Raw genomic sequence first — 22,679 nt, 5'->3', positions numbered from 1 at the left:
GAAACTCTCCCGGAGCTGTCTCTTTTTGGATCAGTTAAATGTGGCTGCCTTGTGAATTTAGGTAGGTAAATGTAACCCGTCAGTGGTGGTGATGGTGGTGGAGGGGATGGGGAACAGAGTGAAGCAGGAGAGACAGAGGAATGCACAGGAAAAAAAAAAAACCACAATGAGAGAGAGTCAGGTGGCTGCAGAGAGAAGGGAAGGGATGTGCCAAAGAGAGAAGCGGGACAGCGAACACAGCAAGAGCGCAACCAGGGTTGTTCAGATTGGTGCGGCTTGGAGGTGAGGCAGAGGTAGTCTGGAGACTGCAGCCTGCTCACATGCACTTACTTCTCTGTTCTGTTCAGCTGCTTCCGACAGGGCACAGAGTCCCGGATGCAGGTCCCCGTCATGGGGTCCACGCCTTCCACGATGACGAATGGCCGCTCCTCCAGCGTGGCCACTGTCAAGTGCTGGTCATCGTCCACGGGCTGCAGGAACTTGCCATAGCGTGACCACACAGGGTATTTCATCCGCAGGTCTCCATGCTCCCAGAACCCCACCTGTGGAGAACACAGGACCATCTAAGGTTCTGCTGGAGAAGTGCCTCCTACTGGACAAGCCAGGAACACTCAATAAATTTCTTCCCTCTGGCCACTAGAGAATTCTCAAGAAACCACATAGAGATGGGGCTGGAAGGAGCCTCAGGAGGTCATCTAGACTTAGAAAAAGATGGGACTGGCAGGGAGATCAGGAAGTCATCTAGAACTGTGGGAGGGGTGTCTAGAGGTCATCAAGGTCATCCCTCTGCCTTCCCACATAGACGTGTGTCATATACAGAGCTCTAGTTCCCATAGGTAGGCACCCTCTAGAAGGAAGGAACCCCCTTCCCCCCAGGGGAAAGTGGGATTGGAGAAGGGGGGGAGGGGGGGAGGGGGACCACTCCTGCTTCTGCACACCCCTGCCTCCCCCTTCCTATGGTCTCTCCCCAGATCCTCACTTCCAGTCTGTGGTAGAGCAATAGGAAGGTGATCAATGCGGGTGCTGTGAGCTGGTGCATGCTCACATGCCCTGCAGCGGTCCCGCTCTCTTCTCCCTCACAAGCTGGCCAGTTGTAAGGAAACCCTGGAAAGGGTGGGGGCCACTGCAGAGGCCTATGAGCGCACCCCTGCTCACAGGCCTTGCATCAACCCTCTTTCCGTTCAAGGTCTGGTGCTGAATGAATCCTTGCTGGCATGCTTTTCCTGTGGGCTTGTGCTGGTGGCAGGATCTGGTGGGGCCTTAAAAATCTGGCACTGTAAGCAGTTGCTTATGTAGAGGTCCAGGCCTAGTCTAGACTGCTCTTAAGAAACTCGAGTGATGGAAACCCCACCCCCTCCCATGGGTAAAGTATTCCAGAGCTCAACTTCTCTCACAGTTAAGAATGTTTTTCCTAACGTCTCATCTCAGTCTCCCCCAAAATTTCTTTTTCTTCCCACATTGGAGGTGGGAGATAACACTTGAGGTCCCTTCCAGTCCAAACTACCTATGTTTCTAAATGACCTCCTGAGGTCCCTTCCAGTCCCATCTACCTATATTTTTAAATGACCTTCTGAGGTCCCCTCCAGCACCATCTATCTCCATTTTTAAATATCCTCCTGAGGTCCCCTCCAGCACCATCTATCTCCATTTCTAAATGACCTCCTGAGGTCCCCTCCAGCACCATCTATCTCCATTTCTAAATGACCTCCTGAGGTCCCCTCCAACCCCATCTATCTCCATTTCTAAATGACCTCCTGAGGTCCCCTCCAACCCCATCTATCTCCATTTCTAAATGACCTCCTGAGGTCCCCTCCAACCCCATCTATCTCCATTTCTAAATGACCTCCTGAGGTCCCCTCCAACCCCATCTATCTCCATTTCTAAATGACCTCCTGAGGTCCCCTCCAACCCCATCTATCTCCATTTCTAAATGACATCTTGAGGTCCCTTCTAGCCCAATCTCCCTACATTCCTAGATGATCTCCTGAGGTCTCTTCCCGTTCCAGTCCCATCTACCTACATTTCTAAATGACTTCCAGAGGTCACTTCCAGTCCATATCTACCATTGTTTCTATGTGACATCTGGAGGGCCCTTCCAGCCCCATATTTTCAGGATTCACTGATATCCACCCTTCCAATCTCTTTCTAGTTATCAGTACAAACAAGCACTTTGTTACAGTTTGCACTGTGCACCTCATGTTCCTGCTAACCTTCTCTCATTTCTAATTGGTGGAAAGTCGCAAGTCTTACAGGCCGATGCAATATCACGCGCGTGAAAGCATGCGTCCAAACTGGGCGCCCGTTTTTGCAACGCACCTACATCTACCTCTCCTGGGGGGCACAATACTCTATTTTAAGGGAATGCCGCATTGAAAAGGATGCGCTGGGCGAAAATTGTGCGCCCCTGGCACGCCAAGGCATCGGGCGCCTGGCAACCGTGGCCGTGCGCAGGCTAGGAAAACGGGCGCTCAGCATGACCATCCATTTTACCCCACCGCTGATGACTCACACGCATAATACGCAAGCATGCCTGCAGCATGTATATTGTCTTGTGCGCCCAGAAAACCTTTGGTTTTGTAATCAAGCCCTTACATTTCCCCCCTAATTTCACGCGCCGCCAGAAGTAGAATTTAAGTATCGCAACCATATTAAGTCCTAGGAACCACATAGACCAGGGGGTGGTTTTTTGGTTTTTTCATGTGCTCTTGATTTGCAGTAAGACATCCGCTCCGGGGCTGGCATTAAAAGGGGTGCGTTGCTCGACTGGCGATTTCTTGCATTGGGGGGGGGGGGGGGTAATAGATAATGACCTCATCTGCATGGCATTTACATGTGATGAGCGTTCTAAGCTACGCGCTTGCTTGGGCGCACGACTTGGGCATGCTAGTCCCCTTACTGCATCGAGCGTTAGGTCTAGCGCGTCCAAAACGCGGGTCCAACCACGGGTTACCTTGTGCACTAGGCTGAATACGTTTTATTGCATCGGCCGTGTAATTACAGAGGGACAGATGTTTACAGAAGAGATGACAAGCAGACGGGTGATCCCTTGTCCTCCATCTCTTGCTGGGGACAGGACAAATAGTAATGGGGCTTTTGCTGCATAAAGCTCCTTTGCCAAAAGAGGAATGGTAACTCACCAGCTCCCAGCTCCGCTCTTTGCTCAGGGCAATGACCACAAGGGAGGGATTAATGAGGTAGCCATCCTCGTTAAAGGAAAAGTCCTTCCCTCCCCAGCTGATGTTCATGAAGTATCTGCAGAGAGAGAGAGAAATCACCAACAAACCCAGAGGTCAAACAAGGTTTTCAATGAGTATAGCAGTCACAAACTCTCTCCCTGTGCCTCAGCTCTAATCCCCGGCTCTGTCACTGACTCTCTGTGTGTGACCCTGGGGGGAGTCACTTTATCTCCCTGTGCCTCAGCTCTAATCCCTGGCTCTGTCACTGACTCTCTGTGTGTGACCCTGGGGGGAGTCACTTTATCTCCCTGTGCCTCAGCTCTAATCCCTGGCTCTGTCACTGACTCTCTGTGTGTGACCCTGGGGGAGTCACTTTATCCCCTGTGCCTCAGCTCTAATCCCCAGCTCTGTCACTGACTCTCTGTGTGTGTGACCCTGGGGGGAGTCACTTTATCCCCTGTGCCTCAGCTCTAATCCCCGGCTCTGTCACTGACTCTCTGTGTGTTACCCTGGGGGGAGTCACTTTATCTCCCTGTGCCTCAGCTCTCATCCCCGGCTCTGTCACTGACTCTCTGTGTGTTACCCTGGGGGGAGTCACTTTATCTCCCTGTACCTCAGCTCTAATCCCCAGCTCTGTCACTGACTCTCTGTGTGTGTGACCCTGGGGGGAGTCACTTTATCTCCCTGTGCCTCAGCTCTCATCCCCGGCTCTGTCACTGACTCTCTGTGTGTTACCCTGGGGGAGTCACTTTATCTCCCTGTGTCTCAGCTCTAATCCCCGGCTCTGTCACTGACTCTCTGTGTGTGACCCTGGGGGGAGTCACTTTATCTCCCTGTGCCTCAGCTCTAATCCCCGGCTCTGTCACTGACTCTCTGTGTGTTACCCTGGGGGGAGTCACTTTATCTCCCTGTACCTCAGCTCTAATCCCCAGCTCTGTCACTGACTCTCTGTGTGTGTGACCCTGGGGGGAGTCACTTTATCTCCCTGTGCCTCAGCTCTAATCCCCGGCTCTGTCACTGACTCTCTGTGTGTGACCCTGGGGGAGTCACTTTATCTCCCTGTGCCTCAGCTCTAATCCCCGGCTCTGTCACTGACTCTCTCGGTGCCAGTCTGTGTTTCTAAAGCCCACATTGTACTTTCCTGTCTCTTCCAGGCATGTAATAATAAAATGTCACCCGGCACCGCCTACGCTGTCACCTAACATCTAAGCAGCTGAGCGTGGCCAAAACTCATCCGGCAACTTCTTCAAAACATCTGGAGCGAGTCTCTGAGCCTTTCCCCCAGGGGCACAGATGGGTAAAAGCTGCTGCTATATCAGAAACGAGTAACTTGTTAGCTGGCATTTGATAGAGTGCCTTTGTGTCTAAATTTGGAGAACGTCCCCTGAGGGAAAGGGGAGGGGTTTGGGCGCGGTTAATAAATGTTGACGCCGCTACTGCTGTGGGCAATAATGTTTTACACATTATCGCTGACATTAGCTACACCTTTTCTATTGGCGCTAAGGGGGTGACAGTGGGCAGCGCGGCCGCAACCACGGCGGGCGAAAACGCACCACCGCGATGCAGCCGCCGGCTCAGTATCGCTCCTCGCCCCTTTTTTTTTCGTGACTCATCGTTCCGCTATAATTATATAGCGGAATGACGAATCCCGGGGTTAGGTAGCCTCGAAATCCCCTGACCGGAAAAATCCTCCCCCCCCCAATTAAAAGTAGTTAAATGATTTGATAAAATCATTTGACTTATCCTTTTATACGCTAGTGAAGTCTGGGCCCTGTCATTAACCCAAAACTAACTGCAAATGAGGGACAGCTAGTTTCAATTATAGCATAGACAATTAACTAGCTGTAAATCTAGAATATAATGTTGTCTGGATTTATCATTAGATGTTTAAACATTCAAATCTTTATTATTGCATCAACAAACTCAATTGTTTAAACTTTTATACATGTTTGATTTTGAATCGAGCCCGAACATCAAGACATTAATCCGCCCTGATGCAGCGTTTTTTCGCGAAGCGTTAACGTTGGCGGCGATTGATAAAGACAGAGTCCACGCCGGCACATACTTGTTTTGCAAAGGACAAACTTGAAACAAGCAGTCAGATAAGTGTCATTCCCCCTTTCTTGAGATGTCGGGAATGTTTCAGAACTTTTTCTAATCGATATGATAACTCAGTGCTGAAACTTGACCGCATGCAACGTACTTTATTTCAAGAAAACGTCGGGCTTGTTGCTGAATATAAGTTGTTTGAATCATTATCAAACCGTTTACAAATATTGTTGAAAACTGGACTAAACTATGTCATAAAGACAAGAGCGCAATACCTTTTTCAATGTGAGGAAAAACGACAGTGTTTTAAAAAAATGAAAAAAAGAGAGATGGATGAGACCAGTGACTGAACTTACTGGCCCACAAGCATCTGGTTTGAACAGACACTTTGCCAGTTCTGAGGTCTTTTCTCTCATTTATAAAAAAAATGCAAAATCAAAAATGTATCAAAGTTTAAACAATTGAGTTTGTTGATGCAATAATAAAGATTTGAATTTTTAAACATCTAATGATAAATCCAGACAACATTATATTCTATATTAACCCCAAACTATACAGAACTATACCCCAATAGAAACCCTGCATCCCAAGCACTGCAAACGGACCCTCCGCATCCACAGAGATGCTCCCAACAACGGATGCAAAGCAGAACGAGGACACCTCCCCTTGGGGGTCACCACCCAGGAACATATGAAACACGATACTGGGTCAGGGCAAAGCTCCAACGAGCCCAGCATCCTGTCTCCAACAGTGGCCAATGCAGATCACAAGTACTCGACAGGATGCCAAAGAACAGACCCAGCCCTTCTTCCTCATAATCGGGATAAGCAGTGGCTTTCTCCAAATCTGCATGGCTAATAGTGGTTTATGGACTTTTCCTCCAGGAACATTGTCCAAACCCTTTTAAAACCCAGCTACACTAACTGCTTTCACCACATTTCTCCAGCAACAAATCCCACAGTTTAACTGGGTGGCAAGTGAAAATATACGTTCTCTGATTTGTTTTAAATGTGCTACCCATTCACTTCATGGAGTCCTTGTGGACAATGCATTGAAATCTTTGGCTCAGTGTGCGACGGCGGTCAAAAAAGCAAACGATGTTAGGAATGGTCTGAAAAGGAATGGAGAATGAAATGGAGAATATCATAATGCCTCTGTATCGAGCCATGGTGTGACTGCACCTTGACGATTGTATGCAGTTCTGGTTGCTTCACCTCAAGCAAGATACAGCAGAACTAGAAAAGATGCAGAAGAGGGCGAGAAAAATGATAAAGGCAATGTCTCCCCTATGATGAGAGGCTACACAGGCGAGGGCTCTTCAGCTTGGAAAAGAGACGGCTGAGAGGGAACATGAGAGAAATCTATAAAATCGTGAGTAGAGTGGAACAGGTTATTTCTATTATCTATAGGGACTTTCATTTTTCCTAGAAATTTCAATGTTATAACAAAAAAAAAAAAGATTAGTGGAAAAATGGCTTTGATATAACACACAGAAGCAAAACACAATCAGTGGAAAAGTCGTTTCCACTGATTTTTAAACAAAGGTCCCTAACTATCGAAGAGAACTAAGACTGGGGAAGGCATTCCCTGAAACAAACAGGCAGCAGATTTAAAACAAATCCAAGAAAGTATTTTTTTTTCCAGTCAATGCACCATTAAGCTGTCAGTCTCGTTACCAGTAAGTGTGGTTAAGGCCAGTGGTAAAACTGAGTATAAAAAAATGGTTTGCACACGTTTCTAGAGGGCAGGTTTATAAATAATTCCTAGCCAGATATTTCTTGGGGAGAGCAGCATGAAACAGACGTTTTTTTGTTGGAATTGGCCACTGTTGAAGACGGGATGCTGGACTCGAAGGACCTTGGTCTGACGGCACTTCCTATATACCTGCCAAACATACGCGGATAAATGACACTGAATATGGATCTCTCTATAGCGCAACACAAAACCCTGGGGGGGGGGGGGGGAAACACCCGCAGCACCTGCAGAGCAAAGCTGCCCCACCATAACAGCACTAACTGCCAGCACTCACCCAGTAACACAAACTCTCTCCACTACAGACACTCTGTGACCCAACACAAACCCCTGCAAAATACACCCTCAGCACCTGCAGAGCAAACCTGCCCCACCATAACAGCACTAACTGCCAGCACTCACCCAGTAACACAAACTCTCTCCACTACAGACACTCTGTGACCCAACACAAAACCCTGCAAAATACACCCTCAGCACCTGCAGAGCAAACCTGCCCCACCATAACAGCACTAACTGCCAGCACTCACCCAGCAACACAAACTCCCTCCACTACAGACACTCTGTGACCCAACACAAAACCCTGCAAAATACACCCTCAGCACCCGCACAGCAAACCTGCCCCACCATAACAGCACTAACTGCCAGCACTCACCCAGCAACACAAACTCTCTCCACTACAGACACTCTGTGACCCAACACAAAACCCTGCAAAATACACCCTCAGCACCTGCACAGCAAACCTGCCCCACCATAACAGCACTAACTGCCAGCACTCACCCAGCAACACAAACTCTCTCCACTACAGACACTCTGTGACCCAACACAAAACCCTGCAAAATACACCCTCAGCACCTGCACAGCAAACCTGCCCCACCATAACAGCACTAACTGCCAGCACTCACCCAGCAACACAAACTCTCTCCACTACAGACACTCTGTGACCCAACACAAAACCCTGCTAAAAACACCCTCAGTACCTGCACAGCAAACCTGCCCCACCATAACAGCACTAACTGCCAGCACTCACCCAGCAACACAAACTCTCTTCACTACAGACACTCTGTGACCCAACACAAAACCCTGCAAAATACACCCTCAGCACCTGCACAGCAAACCTGCCCCACCATAACAGCACTAACTGCCAGCACTCACCCAGCAACGCCCTACCTAGGAAAAGGCAGCACCGGGACCTAGAACCCCAATACGCCTCCTACTGGGAAATAGAACCAGCCGGACTGTGACAGAAACTCTACGCTAGCAGCCTCCCTCACCTCCCTCACCCACGCAGGACACGGACAGACCCTCACCCAACACAGAATAAGAATGAGAAAGGTGCAGACAGAAAGTGAGCAGGAAACCCCCAGAAGCCCAATTCTGCCTGTAGTGCAGCCCCGGGGAAAGAGAAGCAGAAATGCATTTCCTCCTGCACTGAGAAAATCCAGGACGTCCCAGCCAGGAAGGAGCAGGACAAACTGCGTCTGATCCTGGAGGAAAGAGGAGAAACAGCAACCGGAGCCGCAGGACCTGCGGGGTCAGAACCGGGATCTGAGCACGGACGATCTAGATCAGTCAGCTCCAGAACCCTGGGAACCGTCCTTCTCGCTGTCCTTTCTGAAATCTGGAATTCTTTCCTTCTACCACTTCGCATATTACTTTGGCAGCACAGGGACAAACTGCCTGGTCTGGAAGGTTTCCAGAATCCGAAAGAGAGAGAAAGAGATTTTACTTTGCTCTCATTCATTAAATTATTATTATTATTATTTTTTTTTTTTTAACAAAACCGAGTTCTTCTTCAGGCCAAGTGGAAGAACACGAAATAGCTCTCACTGCACACGATTTAGTGGTTTAGCAGCGAGTAATAACATGCTATTGATTTGTTAGGGGTTTTTTTTCCCCCCCCCCCCCTTGTAACATTCGCTCTTCGCCTGCAGAGCGAGCTACACTGGGGCCCTGCAGCTTTACTCCGAGCGGGTCCCCTCCCTCCCAGGTCCTAGCGGCAGGGAGGTGAGCAAGCTCCCAGCTTGCAACCAGTGGCTTTCCGGCCAGGCGTCCTAATGTCACAGGCTTCAGCTTCTCTTTCTCCAGTCGTTGGGCTTCCGAAACTGGTAGCCACCCCTGGGGGGGGGGGGGGTGAGGGAGATGGGGACAAGTTTCTGGCAAAGCCCGACCTCGCACAAAGCTTCCAAAGCAGGGAAGCACCGTAAACGCAATTACGATGGGGGTAAACTGGGGCCTGGGTGGATGAAGGGAGCAAATTTCACTAAAGCCGCCTAGAAGCAAAGAGGACAGGTAAGTTCCCTTTAAAAATTCAGCTAATAGGTATGCGGAGGACAAAGGTACCTGTGCACTTGGTCACTGTTATTTCTCCCCCCCAAAAAAAACAAGTGGCGTTTTCAGTAACACATACATTTAGTGCAAACAGTTGGCTATGTTTAACTGCCCCCCCCCCCCCGGAGATTTAGCCAGCTAACCCACTCCCCCTCCCCCATCCCCTGGCTGGATCCCCTCTGGAACGTCCCCTCACAGCGCCTGGTCTCCCAACTACAAGTCCCAGCATGCAACGCAGCGAGTAACGCCACCAGACGTGGGAAACAGCGTCGATTCCCCCCCCCCCCTCCCCATCTCACCTGTGCAGGTTCTCGTTCAGGTGCGTCAGATTGGGCGCTCGGCAGTCGTTGTTAAACTCAGGGATGAAGCCGTAGTCCCTGAAGAGGGCCTCAGCCCCCTTGGCAATGATGGCCACGCCATTCTGGACTCGGCGGAGGAGGTCGTCCTTCCAGCCGGCTGAGAGCACAGTAAAGAGGCCCACAGGCAGGTTCTCGGGCATGTAGCTGGTGCCGCCCAGGTTGGTGCCCACCATGAACCAGATGTAACCGGGCCCGGTGAGACCGGCTTCCCGGGCAGCCCGGAAGACGCCATCGGCTTCCTCCCGGGAACAGTAGAGCAGGCGGACCTGGGCGTTGATCTCCCGCAGCTGGCGCTTCAGCCTGGCCCCGCCGGGGTCCTCGGTGAGGTTGAGGGTCAGCACACCGCGGTGCTCCCAGCCGATGAAGCTGCCTTCTGTCAACAGCTCGATGTACTCCACGAAGTCCTCGTGGCCCGGGAAAAGGGTGGTGATCACGGCGAAGGCCGTCCAGTCGTACTCCTCCAGCACCTCAAAGATGACCTGCAGTTGCTGCTCCGTGGAGGATCCCAGCTGGAGGAAGGTGGAGCCCTTCTCCTGTAGGAGGTGGCAAGAGGGAGGGACAGGGGACAATGAAGAAAAAGGAGAACGGGAGAGGGAGGGGGCAGGCATGAGGGAGAGAGAATAGCCAGAGTAAGCTTTCCAACTTTTCAAGAGCCGGAACGTACGCTATCCATAGGAGCTTGTGGGCGATAAACTCACTTGTCCTCCCTCGCTCCCCTTCCTGGATCTGAAGTCCACAACCAGACCACTCTCTGGCAGAGCGAAGTGTCCCCTCAAGGCCCTCTACCACCCGGCACCATCTGCCTGCTTGCGGGCTATTGTTGCCATTTGGGGACGAGCCGGGGGAGGTTTTGAGAGGTGGAAATATTCTATGCATTTGGCCTTTGTGCTTTTAAAGGGCGGGGAGTTGGTGGGAAACTGGAGCTCCCAGGCTTGTAGGGTAAAGTAGAGAGGTCCCTAGCAAGACCTCCTTTTCCACGGTGGAAACCAGAGGAGCCTTCCTGAACAGGAAGGGAAAGGAGGGAGAATAAACCAGAAGAGAAACATTTGCTTGCAATGCCATGTGTGCCATATCAATGGAGTTCAACTCTTGTGGCCAAAGACAGAGAGGTAGACCAAGAGTTTGAAGATGGAAACAGTCCACGCTAGCAGAAATGGCCCTGCCTGTCCTCCCTTCCTGCTGCAACACTGCGGACCCCACCTGATCTGTGGCTTCACCCCTCACTCCCCCACCCCTGAGGATCCTCTGAGCCCCTCCCAGGCTTTACCCCTCACTCCCCCACCCCTGAGGATCCTCTGAGCCCCTCCCAGGCTTTACCCCTCACTCCCCCACCCCTGAGGATCCTCTGTGCCCCTCCCGGGCTTTACCCCTCACTCCCCCACCCCTGAGGATCCTCAGTGCCCCTCCCAGGCTTTACCCCTCACTCCCCCACCCTGAGGATCCTCTGTGCCCCTCCCGGGCTTTACCCCTCACTCCCCCAACCCCTGAGGATCCTCTGTGCCCCTCCCGGGCTTTACCCCTCCCTCCCCCACCCTGAGGATCCTCTGTGCCCCTCCCGGGCTTTACCCCTCACTCCCCCAACCCCTGAGGATCCTCTGTGCCCCTCCCGGGCTTTACCCCTCACTCCCCCACCCCTGAGGATCCTCTGTGCCCCTCCCAGGCTTTACCCCTCACTCCCCCAACCCCTCAGGATCCTCTGTGCCCCTCCCAGGCTTTACCCCTCACTCCCCCACCCCTGAGGATCCTCAGTGCCCCTCCCAGGCTTTACCCCTCACTCCCCCACCCCTGAGGATCCCCTGTGCCCCTCCCAGGCTTTACCCCTCACTCCCCCACCCCTGAGGATCCTCTGTGTCCCTCCAGGGCTTTACCCCTCACTCCCCCACCCCTGAGAATCCTCTGTGCCCATCCCGGGCTTTACCCCTCACTCCCCCACCCCTGAGGATCCTCTGTGCCCCTCCCAGGCTTTACCCCTCAATCCCCCACCCTGAGGATCCTCTGTGCCCCTCCCAGGCTTTACCCCTCACTCCCCCTGACTGCTGTAGCTACTTCTTTCAGTGAATACCACCTCACCCAGTCTTACTTAGGCTCCATGGCCTGGCTGGATATGGAGATTCCCATTCTGCTCAGTGAAAATCAGGAATACTTCTCCTTAACTCCAATGGGGCAGAACCAAGGCAGGGTGGGCTTGCTCTGGTTGAGCTGGGTAAGAAGCAGAGTGAGCCTCGGGGAGGGAGGGAGGGGGAGAAATGGAAATAGATTGGAGACATGTTGGAAAGAGAGGGAAAGGGAGAGGGGGAAATTGGGAGAAAGAATGGCATGAAAAGGTAATGTCACAACTGAGGGTCTGGCTAGAGCTGGGGACCCCCCCCCCCCCACAGGCAGGGCAGAGAGGATCGTCCGCCTATAGCAGCCACCTCCCCCGCAGGTTGAGCCCTTGGGTACTGGTGGCTGGCAGGGCTTAGACTGAAGATGGGACCAAGGTGCAGGCCGGAGACAGGGGCTGGCCAGAGAGGCAGGGCAGGACTAGAGACCAGAGCTGGATACCCAGACAGTGCAGGGCTGGAGAAAGGGGCAGCATGCCAAGGCAAATCAGGGGTGGCGAGAGAACTGGGATGGATGCAGCGCTTGCAAAAGATAAAAAGGAAGCGAGAATTGGGGAAGGTGCGAAGAAATAATTGAAAGGAGGAAGAGACAGTGAAAGACAGAGGGAGAGATCATTGGATGAGAAAACAAGAAAGAAGCTCAGAGGGGAATGACAGCCCCAGGAAGAGCTCTGACATAGGGTTCCCGGTCAAGGCGCCAGACTCGGAGCGCTCAGAGGCGTGGCACTCACTTCTGGTGCCAAAAGTGAGTGATTTGCCTTCGAAGGTCGAAGGCCGGGTTTTTCTCCGACCTCTTCCCATGTCCTTCTCCATCCCTTCTCCTCCCCATCCCCACCACCTCCTCCTCTCACCTTGGGGGTCAGTACAATGGCCGAGCCCCCCTTGATCCCGATGATGGGCATGGAGGTCTGGGCAGAGATGAAGTCCAAGATCTGTGCCACGGCCTCGGTGCGGGCATCGTCCTCGAAGACCACGCCGTGGATGCGCAGGCTCGAGAGCACATCGCAGATCTGCACAATCAGGCTGCGAGGGTTGGTGTCGTTCAAAAGCACCGAGACCGGGTGGACCTCCATGGAGAAGTTGCGGAAAGTGTCCGGGGTGAAGCGGGTGCTCTCTGGTGGATAGGAGCCGCCGCTGAAGACCACGGCCACGTTGAGGGAGCGGGGACCGTCCTCGCGACGCATGGGCACGAAGGGGCTGGCGCATCCCAGGGCCAGCAGGAAGAGCATCCTAGCTGCGGAGGCAGGGGCAGAGGTCGCATGGGGGGGCAGGCTCATCTCGGAGAGTCGGGGCGCTCACTCTGCAGCGAGGGGGAGAAGAGAGGAAGAGGGGAAAAGTGGGAAGTGGGTGAAGGGTAGCAAAAAGGGAGAGAGAGGAGGAGGCAAAGGGCAAAGACAGAATGCAGCTGTTAAGATCACAGAACAAATTGCAGTAAAAGAGCCAAAAATTATTATCTGCAATCATGCACGTGAGATAAAAAGAGGAACCCCCCCCTCTCTCATACAGCCACCAGCAGAAAGAGTCATGTTCACTTCTCATAATCCCCTGCAACTCAGGCCTCTGTGCTGCTTTGGTGCCAGGATGCCCGCTCTCTTACATGATACACGCAGAGGTGCCCAGATGTCTAAACCTCCCACACCTCTCAGCGCTCCACATGCCCAGCCTGTGACAACCAGCATTCCTTCTCCCACCCCTGAGTACCGTGAGATCTGCAACCGTCTCGCCACACAAGCACCATCATTTATGTTCACTGATTCACCCAAGGGGCGCACACGGCACTGATAACACCGAGAAGGGAGTGATTCACCCAAGGGGCGCACGCGGCACTGATAACGCCGAGAAGGGAGAGATTCACCCAAGGGGCGCACGCGGCACTGATAACGCCGAGAAGGGAGTGATTCACCCAAGGGGCGCACGCAGCACTGATGACGCCGAGAAGGGAGTGATTCACCCAAGGGGCGCACGCGGCACTGATGACGCCGAGAAGGGAGTGATTCACCCAAGGGGCGCACGCGGCACTGATGACGCCGAGAAGGGAGAGATTCACCCAAGGGGCGCACGCGGCACTGATGACGCCGAGAAGGGAGTGATTCACCCAAGGGGCGCACGCGGCACTGATAACGCCGAGAAGGGAGAGATTCACCCAAGGGGCACACGCGGCACTGATAATGCCGAGAAGGGAGTGATTCACCCAAGGGGCGCACACGGCACTGATAACAATGAACAGAGAGCAGCCGATTGACAGCCTGGGTTGAGATTTCCATCCAGTGCTGCGACTAAATCAAGGACCACTGCCCACACCCACCGCAAATCCTATCTCTTCACAGCGCCTGGCGAGAGAGTCGGAGCTGCCTCCTGCCCTTCTCTCAGCCCTAGAAGGCACGGCTGCCCGCTGCACCATCCCCACCGCTGGCGTGGGGGGGTCTCACTGCAGCCCCGTGGCTTCACCAGATGTGGCGGCAGGCGTCTCTCCCTTTTCCTTCCCCTCCCCCACCAATGTGACCTCGAATCCTCGCACCCCCCCCCCCCCCATTTCTTTCTGGCACCTAATGTGCCCCGGGCATGGATCTGAGGACTTATCCTCGTTCCCGCTTTCTTTTCCTGATCCCTTCCCTAATTCTCCCCTCCTGCCCTCTCAGCCTCATCCCATCCTGCATTTCCCTCTCCTCAGCTCTTCAAAGTCCGGGGTATTTGAGGAGCGGTGTGAAAATACAAATATTCCACTCTCCTTAGGTTGCAAGGATGTCGGGCAGCCTCCGCTTTACCTTTCCTCTCACCTTTATGGCGGGGAATCTCTCTCTGCCCTTCATTTTCCGCCGGACACAAAATGGGGTTTGCAGCCCTCCCCCCCTCCTCCCCCCCCCATTCATGCAATTATTGTGGATCCAGCTTTTTAATGGTCCATAGAATCAGAAGCAGTCCCTAGCACCAGTCCTGGGGATACAGATGGGTTCAGTCCCTCCCCCCTCCCCAGCGCTGCCCTTCTCCTGGGGATACATGGGGGGGGTGGGGGGGCCCTTCAGTCCATCTCACAGTTCCCCATGTTAGTGGATTCGTTGGCTTCCATGGATGCACGTTTCCTGCCCCCTCTCTGGCAATGTCTACAAACCAGAGCCAACCCACCTTCCCCCCTCCCCCCCCCCCCCGTGGCCTTTGCACCAATGGATCATCTTCCTCAGGAAATAGCCCCCGTCCCCCACCACACACCTGCACTGCTCTAGTGCCTCATTTTCCAAGGACTATTTTAGCACTGGGGTCATTTTCTTGACCTGCGGCAAATTTTGCAGTCACCAAACAAAATGTCTGGATTCGTGGGCAGGAACCTCCCAGCGGTTGATCTCATTCATCACAGATTGTGCAAGGATGGGGCACCTGCTGGGACACCTCTTTAAAGCCTGCTGAAGAACTGCAAGAGGCCTGCACCCGCAACCTCCTTCCTCCCAGACTGGGTCCCTGGATTTTGTGTCTTTGGAAAACAGCGAGAACTTGAGAAAATTCAGTGGAAGAGGTAAGTAAACCATAGCATAAAGATGGCCCATTCTAGTTTATTCCTCAGCAGATCAAGTTACTTTTTGAAAGTGTCTGCCTCATGGTTGTTCCATTAAGGTCTATGGGAATAAATTACATGGGGAAGAGATATTTAAGAGAGTGATGCCATTGAGGTCTATGAGTGTGAATGACGTGGGGAAGAGATATTTAAGAAGGTGACACCATTGAGTTATATGGGTGTGAATGACTTGGGGAAGAGATATTTAGGATGCTGTCACCATTGAGATCAATTGGGATGAATGATGTGAGGAAACGATATTTAAGAGGGTGACACCATTGAAGTCTATGGGCCTGAATGACATGGGGAAGAGATATTTAAGAGGGTGATGCCATTGAGATCTATGGGGGTGACTGACGTGGGGAAGAGATATTTAAGAGGGTGACACCATTGAGGTCTTTGGGGATGAATGACGTAGGGAAGAGATATTTAAGAGGGTAAAACTATTGAGGTCTATGGGGGTGAATGACGTGGGGGAAGAGATATTTAAGAGGGTGACACTATTGAGGTTTATGGAGGAGAATGATGTGGGGAAGAGATATTTAAGAGGGTGACACCATTGAAGTCTATGGGCCTGAATGACATGGGGAAGAGATATTTAAGATGGTAATACCATTGAGGTTTATGGAGGTGAATGACATAAGGAAGAGATATTTAAGAAGGTGACGCCATTGAGTTATATGGGTGTGAATGACTTGGGGAAGAGATATTTAGGATGCTGTCACCATTGAGATCAATTGGGATGAATGATGTGAGGAAACGATATTTAAGAGGGTGACACCATTGAAGTCTATGGGCCTGAATGACATGGGGAAGAGATATTTAAGAGGGTGACGCCATTGAGGTCTATGGGGGTGAATGACGTGGGGAAGAGATTTTTAAGAGGATGATGCCATTGAGGTCTATGAGACTGAATGATATGTGGAAGAGATATTTAAGAGGGTGACACCACTGAATTATTTGAAAACAGCTTTTTGATGAAAGAGCCGGAAGAGGAGAGAAGGGAAAGTTAAGAGGAAAGTGGAAGGATGTGCCTTCATGACGACAGCATTGAGCTTTGCCCTGTTGCGCCCTAATTATTGTCAGTTGGCAGCTCAATACCCATGTTATGTACTTGGGTGTCTAGCAAACACTTTAAATCAGCAAAACTTCCTGAAAATCTGCAGCACACCTCCAGAAGCCCTTGGAAGCTACGGCTTAGGGAAGAAACAGTCAGAGGGTGAATAAATTGATGGAGAGAGAGAGAGAGAGAGCGTTGGCCCTCAGCCCAGAAGTGTTCAATACCCCAAAGCAACAAAATGTCTTTTTCCCATTGTACGTGAAGCAAACGCTGTGAAACACATGCAGCGACCCGTTCGGATACATGAGATCTTCCATCTGTCACTGTATACCTGGGACAGCATCGCCTTGCTGTTACCCATAACCAAGCCTAACCACCATCGCCCCTTCCCCTTGGATCATTAAGACAAACACTGTGCTCCCCTCCCCAACCCTCAGCCTCCCAAGGTTCTCTCTCCATCCTCACCTCTCCACTCTCAACCTCCCAAGGTCCTCTATCTCGGGATCCCCCCGATCCCCACTTTCTCAGCACACTTCCCAACTCATGGGGAATGGGAACATACGCAGAGCTGCTGGCCCCTGTAAGGGCCTCTTCCTCCTGCCTGCTCGCTCCCCCTGCTGCCTGCTCTGTGCATCCGCAGCTTGTGCTCCGCTTGTCCGGAGGCCCTGGGGCTCACCCTGATGGCTATGCTGAAGGCAAAATGCGGAAAGAAGGATTTGAGCAGAGGAGGAGAGAGGAAGAATGATGGAATAGTGGAGGGGGGATATTGAAAAAGAGAGTAATGAGAAGGAAAGAGGGAGAAATGGGGGAGAAGAGAAATGGGAGGGAGGGAGAGATTGGGTTGGGAGGAAGGGAGGGGGCATGAGGGAGGTGGAGGGGCGAGAGTGGAAAAATGGAAGACGAGAGGGGAGGAAGGAGAGAAAGGAGGCAGATAAGAAGGAAGGTGGAGGGGGTTGAGAGTGTGCGAAGGTGGAGGAGGAGATGGTGGGGTGGAAATGAGCAGGAGAAAGAGAAATGGGGCAAGAGAACAGGGTTTGGAGGAAGGGCAGAAATGGGGAATCTGGAGCGGAGGGGAAAGGGGAGAGGAAGGAAGGGTGAAAGGGAGAGAGCATGGTGAAGGAGGGGTGTAAAAATGAAAGGAAGGGAAGGAATGAAAAATGAGGGAGGGAGGGAGGAGGTGGAGGGGAGAGAGAGAAGAGGGGTGGGGAGGAGAGATGAGGGGGAAAGGGTAGACGAAATGAGATCAAGAGGCAAGGAGGGTGGCGGAGGTGAAGGATGTGCAATAGAAGCAGGAGAAGAGCAGTGCCTGAGAGGTGAGGAAGGATGAATGTGTGGGGCGGTGGGGGAGAGAAAGGTTCACCCGTGCCACTCTGACCTCTGTACTCCTTGCTCCCCAAAATGAAGCAGGTACCCTAGGCCTGGGGCATCTTACCTGCTGCTCTGTACCCTACCTTCCGCATCCTTCCCCAGCTCTCTCCCAGGACACCCCGTCTCCTGCTCATCCTACCCTCAGCTTCCCAAGATAACGCGCCCCCCCCCCCCCCCCCAATCTTCCCCAGCTCTCTGGTACAAAACCTCTGCCCCTTCACCGCTCCAGTAATTATCCTTCAAAGGACTTTCATCCTGTGATTCCTACTAGCATGGGTAAGGCTGGCACTGCCAGTACTGATGCCACCTGTTACCTCTTCACCGACAACAGGCAACCTTGAACCTGGAAGAGAGCGAGGAGAGCGCCCCCAGCCATAGGAGGAAACTGGAACTACAAGACCCAGCTTGCAGTGGGACAGGAGAGGGGAATAAAGCCAAGGCTGGATCAGGCCATTAGGAAGAGAGAGCCCTGCTCCAGCTTGACCTCATTTTCTCTTGCATGAACTTCCCTCATTTTCCCTGCTGGGCACATCTGTCACCATCCCACCTATTCACACTGCCCCCCACCCACCACCACCACCACATACACATACTGTACATATACCTTTTATCTCCCTGTGCCTCAGCTCTAATCCCCGGCTCTGTCACTGACTCTCTATGTATGACCCTGGGGGGAGTCACTTTATCTCCCTGTGCCTCAGCTCTAATCCCCGGCTCTGTCACTGACTCTCTGTGTGTGACCCTGGGGGGAGTCATTTTATCTCCCTGTGCCTCAGCTCTAATCCCCAGCTCTGTCACTGACTCTCTGTGTGTGACCCTGGGGGAGTCACTTTATCTCCCTGTGCCTCAGGTCTAATCCCTGGCTCTGTCACTGACTCTCTGTGTGTGACCTTGGGGGGAGTCACTTTATCTCCCTGTGTCTCAGCTCTAATCCCCGGCTCTGTCACTGACTCTGTGTGTGTGTGACCCTGGGGGGAGTCACTTTATCTCCCTGTGCCTCAGCTCTAATCCCTGGCTCTGTCACTGACTCTCTATGTGTGACCCTAGGGGAGTCACTTTATCTCCCTGTGCCTCAGCTCTAATCCCCGGCTCTGTCACTGACTCTCTGTGTGTGACCCTGGGGGAGTCACTTTATCTCCCTGTGCCTCAGCTCTAATCCCCAGCTCTGTCGCTGGCTTTCTGTGTGTGACCCTGGGGGGAGTCACTTTATCTCCCTGTGCCTCAGCTCTAATCCCCGGCTCTGTCACTGACTCTCTGTGTGTGACTCCCGCCACCACTACTCCACCAAATAATAGCCATAGATAGGGTTTGAATGCACGAAATGGACAGACAGATGAAAAGGGAAAACAACTTGAGAAGGAGAAGCAAAGCATTTTTTTAAAAAAAGGATTACACAGAAAAAGAAACCCCAGAGGAAAGGAACGAGAAGAAAATGCAGAGGAAAAGCTGGAAGATGGAGGAAAAGTTTAAAGAAGAGTTCGAGAAAAACGAGAGAGTGAATAAGGCAAATGAAAATATGGGAGATCCCAAGAGAAGGAGAAAGGGTCAGTGAGCAAGCGGATTTCTTGCCAGCCCAGACACAGCTGAATTCTCTGCAGACCCTCTCCCCACCTCCCCGCGAGCACTTTCTACCTCCTGTAAAAAAGGAGAGGATCCTTCATCCTAAAGGACCATATCCAGCAATTTCTTAATGATTCTAATTAAATCTCCCTTTGCTTCGAGCACTGGGGAGGGAGGAAGGTCTCTGGTACAGCTTGATACTGATTCGGGCTGGACTTGAGCTAGGAAGGGAAGAAATCTGAGGTCCGGAGGTGGCAGGTGATTTAGAGAAAGTGCCCGAGTACCTAGCCCCTAACTCAGCTATCCCATCAGGTAATGAAGGGCGGGCACAGAGGATCCTCAGGGGTGGGGGAGTGAGGGGTAAAGCCTGGGAGGGGCACAGAGGATCCTCAGGGCTGGGGGAGTGAGGAGTAAAGCCTGGGAGGGGCACAGAGGATCCTCAGGGGTGGGGGAGTGAGGGGTAAAGCCTGGGAGGGGCACAGAGGATCCTCAGGGGGGGGGAGTGAGGGGTAATGCCTGGGAGGGGCACAGAGGATCCTCAGGGGTGGGGGAGTGAGGGGTAAAGCCTGGGAGGGGCACAGAGGATCCTCAGGGGTGGGGGAGTGAGGGGTAAAGCTTGGGAGGGGCACAGAGGATCCTCAGGGCTGGGGGAGTGAGGGGTAAAGCCTGGGAGGGGCACAGAGGATCCTCAGGGGTGGGGGAGTGAGGGGTAAAGCCTGGGAGGGGCACAGAGGATCCTCAGGGGTGGGGGAGTGAGGAGTAAAGCCTGGGAGGGGCACAGAGGATCCTCAGGGCTGGGGGAGTGAGGGGTAAAGTCTGGGACGGGCACAGAGGATCCTCAGGGGTGGGGGAGTGAGGGATAAAGATGAATGGGTACAGAGGATGCTCAGTGATAGGAGAGTAAGGGGTAAAGCCTGGGATGGGCTTAGAATACTATAGCCTGGTTTGGCCTCTGTCGGAAACAGGATGCTGGGCTCGATTGACCCTTTTTCTGACCCAGTATGGCAATTTCTTATGTTCTTAGGGGTGATGAGTCCCTAATTCTTATCGACTCTTCTCCAAGCTATAAGGAAGATGGGTCCTGTGCACTGGACAGCGGGAGCCACCCCAGTAGAGCTAGAAGGGGGGCACAGCATTTCACTATTTACCTCTTGCAAGAGAGTGGTGGGGAAAGCCTAGAGAGATACAAATTCCTTGCTCCCAGAAAAAGTTCGCCCTGCCAAAGCCCACTAGAGCTAACCCTGAATGAAAGGGACTTTTAACACTCTCCTCAATGCAGCCTTAGCAATCCCACTGCTTGTTAAATTGTCATCAGCAGGTGGGCTTTCTGTAATAAGAGTGGTACGCGTTCATGTGCCTGGGTAGCCTTCTAATGCCAGCACATCGTTTAGAGAAGGGGCGATGGGCAAGCCAAGCCTGGGTCTGCCTTCAGACTGTCTCTTCACTTGAGCCCAGCCCACCCAGACTTGGTTTTCCTCCCCTGGTACTTCAGATTGGCCCTCTCCAAAGGACGTCGAGTCTGCTTCTCCGTGCAGGCAGTTTGGTGGAAGGAGGACCGGATCAGTCTCTTTGGGGCTGATCACTTGGGTGAGTAGAAAGGGACACAGGCAGCCGACACTCCTGCACCACTGCTTTCCTGGGAGTGCAGCTCCCACCGCATCTGTTTGATGTACGGTGTCCTCTCCCTGGAGAAGTATGTAGGACCGTGACAGAAGAAGGGCCATTCTGGGTCAAACTGAAGGTCCAGCGAGCCCAGCATCTTGTCTCCAACAGTGATTAATCCCTTAAAGCAGAGCCAATTTCTTGCACCTCACTCTCTACGACAAGTGCTGGATCTCCCTGAGTCACCTGGGCAATAACTCTTTATGGACTTTTCTTCCATGAACGTGTTCAGATCTTTTTGCACCCCGCTAGGCCAGCTGCCTTCACCACATCCTCTGGCAATGAATTCCACAGCTTGATTGTGCGTTGAGTGAAAAAAATACTCTCTCCAGTTTGATTCATATCTGCTACCTCTTAGCTTCAAGGGGTGTCCTCCAGTCCTGGCGTCATTTGAAAGGGTGAATAGCCATTCCCTATTTACCTGTTCTGTTCCACCCATGAGTTTGTAAACCTCAATTATATCCCCCTCTCAATCGTCTCTTCTCCAAGCTGAACAGCTCTAAACCTGTTTAGCCTTTCTTCAAGGGAGCTGCTCTAAGCCTTTCGACAGTATTGTTGCTCTTCTCTGTACCTTTCCTAACTCCCACTATGTCCTTTTTGAGATGGGGACGGGACGTGAACTATACACAATATTCAAGGTGCAGCCGCCGCATTGATCTATGCAGAGGCATTATGATGTTCTCTGTTCTATTCTCCATTCCTTTCCGAATCCTTCCTAGCAGTCGGTTTGCTTTTTTTTTTTTTTTTGGTTGCTGCCACACACTGAGTTGAGGATTTAAATGGACTGTCAATGACTCCTAGATCCTTCTCTTAGGTGGCGACTCCCAATATGGAATCATCCAGCACCGTTTGCCTGCGGTTGGGATTCTTTTCCTTGTGGGCACTGCTTTGCACTTGTCCACATTACATGCCCAGTGCAAGGTCCTTCGTAACTCCTCACAATCTGCCTGTGCTTGAACTACCCGGGATACCTTTCTGGCATCTGCCAAGTTGATCACATCGCTCCGTGCTCACCTTCCTAGATCATGAAAGAGTAGAGGGAACCGCACTGGGCTCAGGGCAGAAGTTTGGGGGCATTCCACTATAGTGAAACCCCTCTTGCACCACACAGTCCCCACCTGACCCCCCTTCCACTGAATTGAAAGGATGACCTGACATGGACAGCAGGGCAGGATAGCGTAATCCCCCAGGAGGAGAGGGTTAGATAGAGAGTGTCCTGTTGAGGAGCCTACTTGGTTGGGGTTGGGTGTATGTGTGTGGGGAAGGTTAGGCTTTGTTTATTTTGGGGGAGATGGAAAGGGAAGGTATGAGGAGAGGGACTGCTATAGAAAGAGGAGGGATAAAGGTGGGGAGGATTTTATGGCAAGGCTTATACCAAATGAAGTAAACTTAGGAAAACTTAACTTTCTAAGGATCAGCATTGTGTTTTACGGTGTAACCTACTTCACTGTATCGCTGAATACTGTAATTGTCATTGTTTGCAGTAAGGCAGTATATATCAAATCTAATAAAAATATAAATGATGCTAGATGCCCCCTGAGGTCTCTCCCAGCCCCATCATTCTCTAATTCTAGATGCCCCCCTGAGGTCTCTCCCAGCCCCATCAATCTCTGATTCTAGATGCCCCCTGAGGTGTCTCCCAGCTCCATCTCTCTACGATGCTAGATGCCCCCTGAGGTCTCTCCCAGCCCCATCATTCTCTAATTCTAGATGCCC

At 52.2% G+C, this 22,679-nt stretch overlaps 1 protein-coding gene across 1 annotated transcript in view; it reads right to left on the bottom strand.

The window, feature by feature from the left end:
• Positions 1-12,995, bottom strand: part of GRIN2D (glutamate ionotropic receptor NMDA type subunit 2D) — a 47,486-nt gene extending 34,491 nt beyond the window's left edge. The window contains exons 1-4 of the mRNA XM_029584443.1: positions 12,618-12,995; positions 9,605-10,197; positions 3,138-3,252; positions 331-542 (exon numbers count right to left, since the gene is read on the bottom strand). Of these exons, the coding sequence (XP_029440303.1) occupies positions 331-542; positions 3,138-3,252; positions 9,605-10,197; positions 12,618-12,995 (1,298 nt within the window). The remainder of the gene's footprint in view (positions 1-330; positions 543-3,137; positions 3,253-9,604; positions 10,198-12,617) is intronic.
• Between the last annotated feature and the right edge of the window lie 9,684 nt (positions 12,996-22,679).

The sequence above is a fragment of the Rhinatrema bivittatum genome, chromosome 19 (genome assembly GCF_901001135.1).
Source record: "Rhinatrema bivittatum chromosome 19, aRhiBiv1.1, whole genome shotgun sequence".
NCBI classification, from domain to species: Eukaryota; Metazoa; Chordata; class Amphibia; order Gymnophiona; family Rhinatrematidae; genus Rhinatrema; species Rhinatrema bivittatum.
Note: the sequence above shows the minus strand (reverse complement) of the source record. Positions and strands in the feature narration are given on the sequence as shown.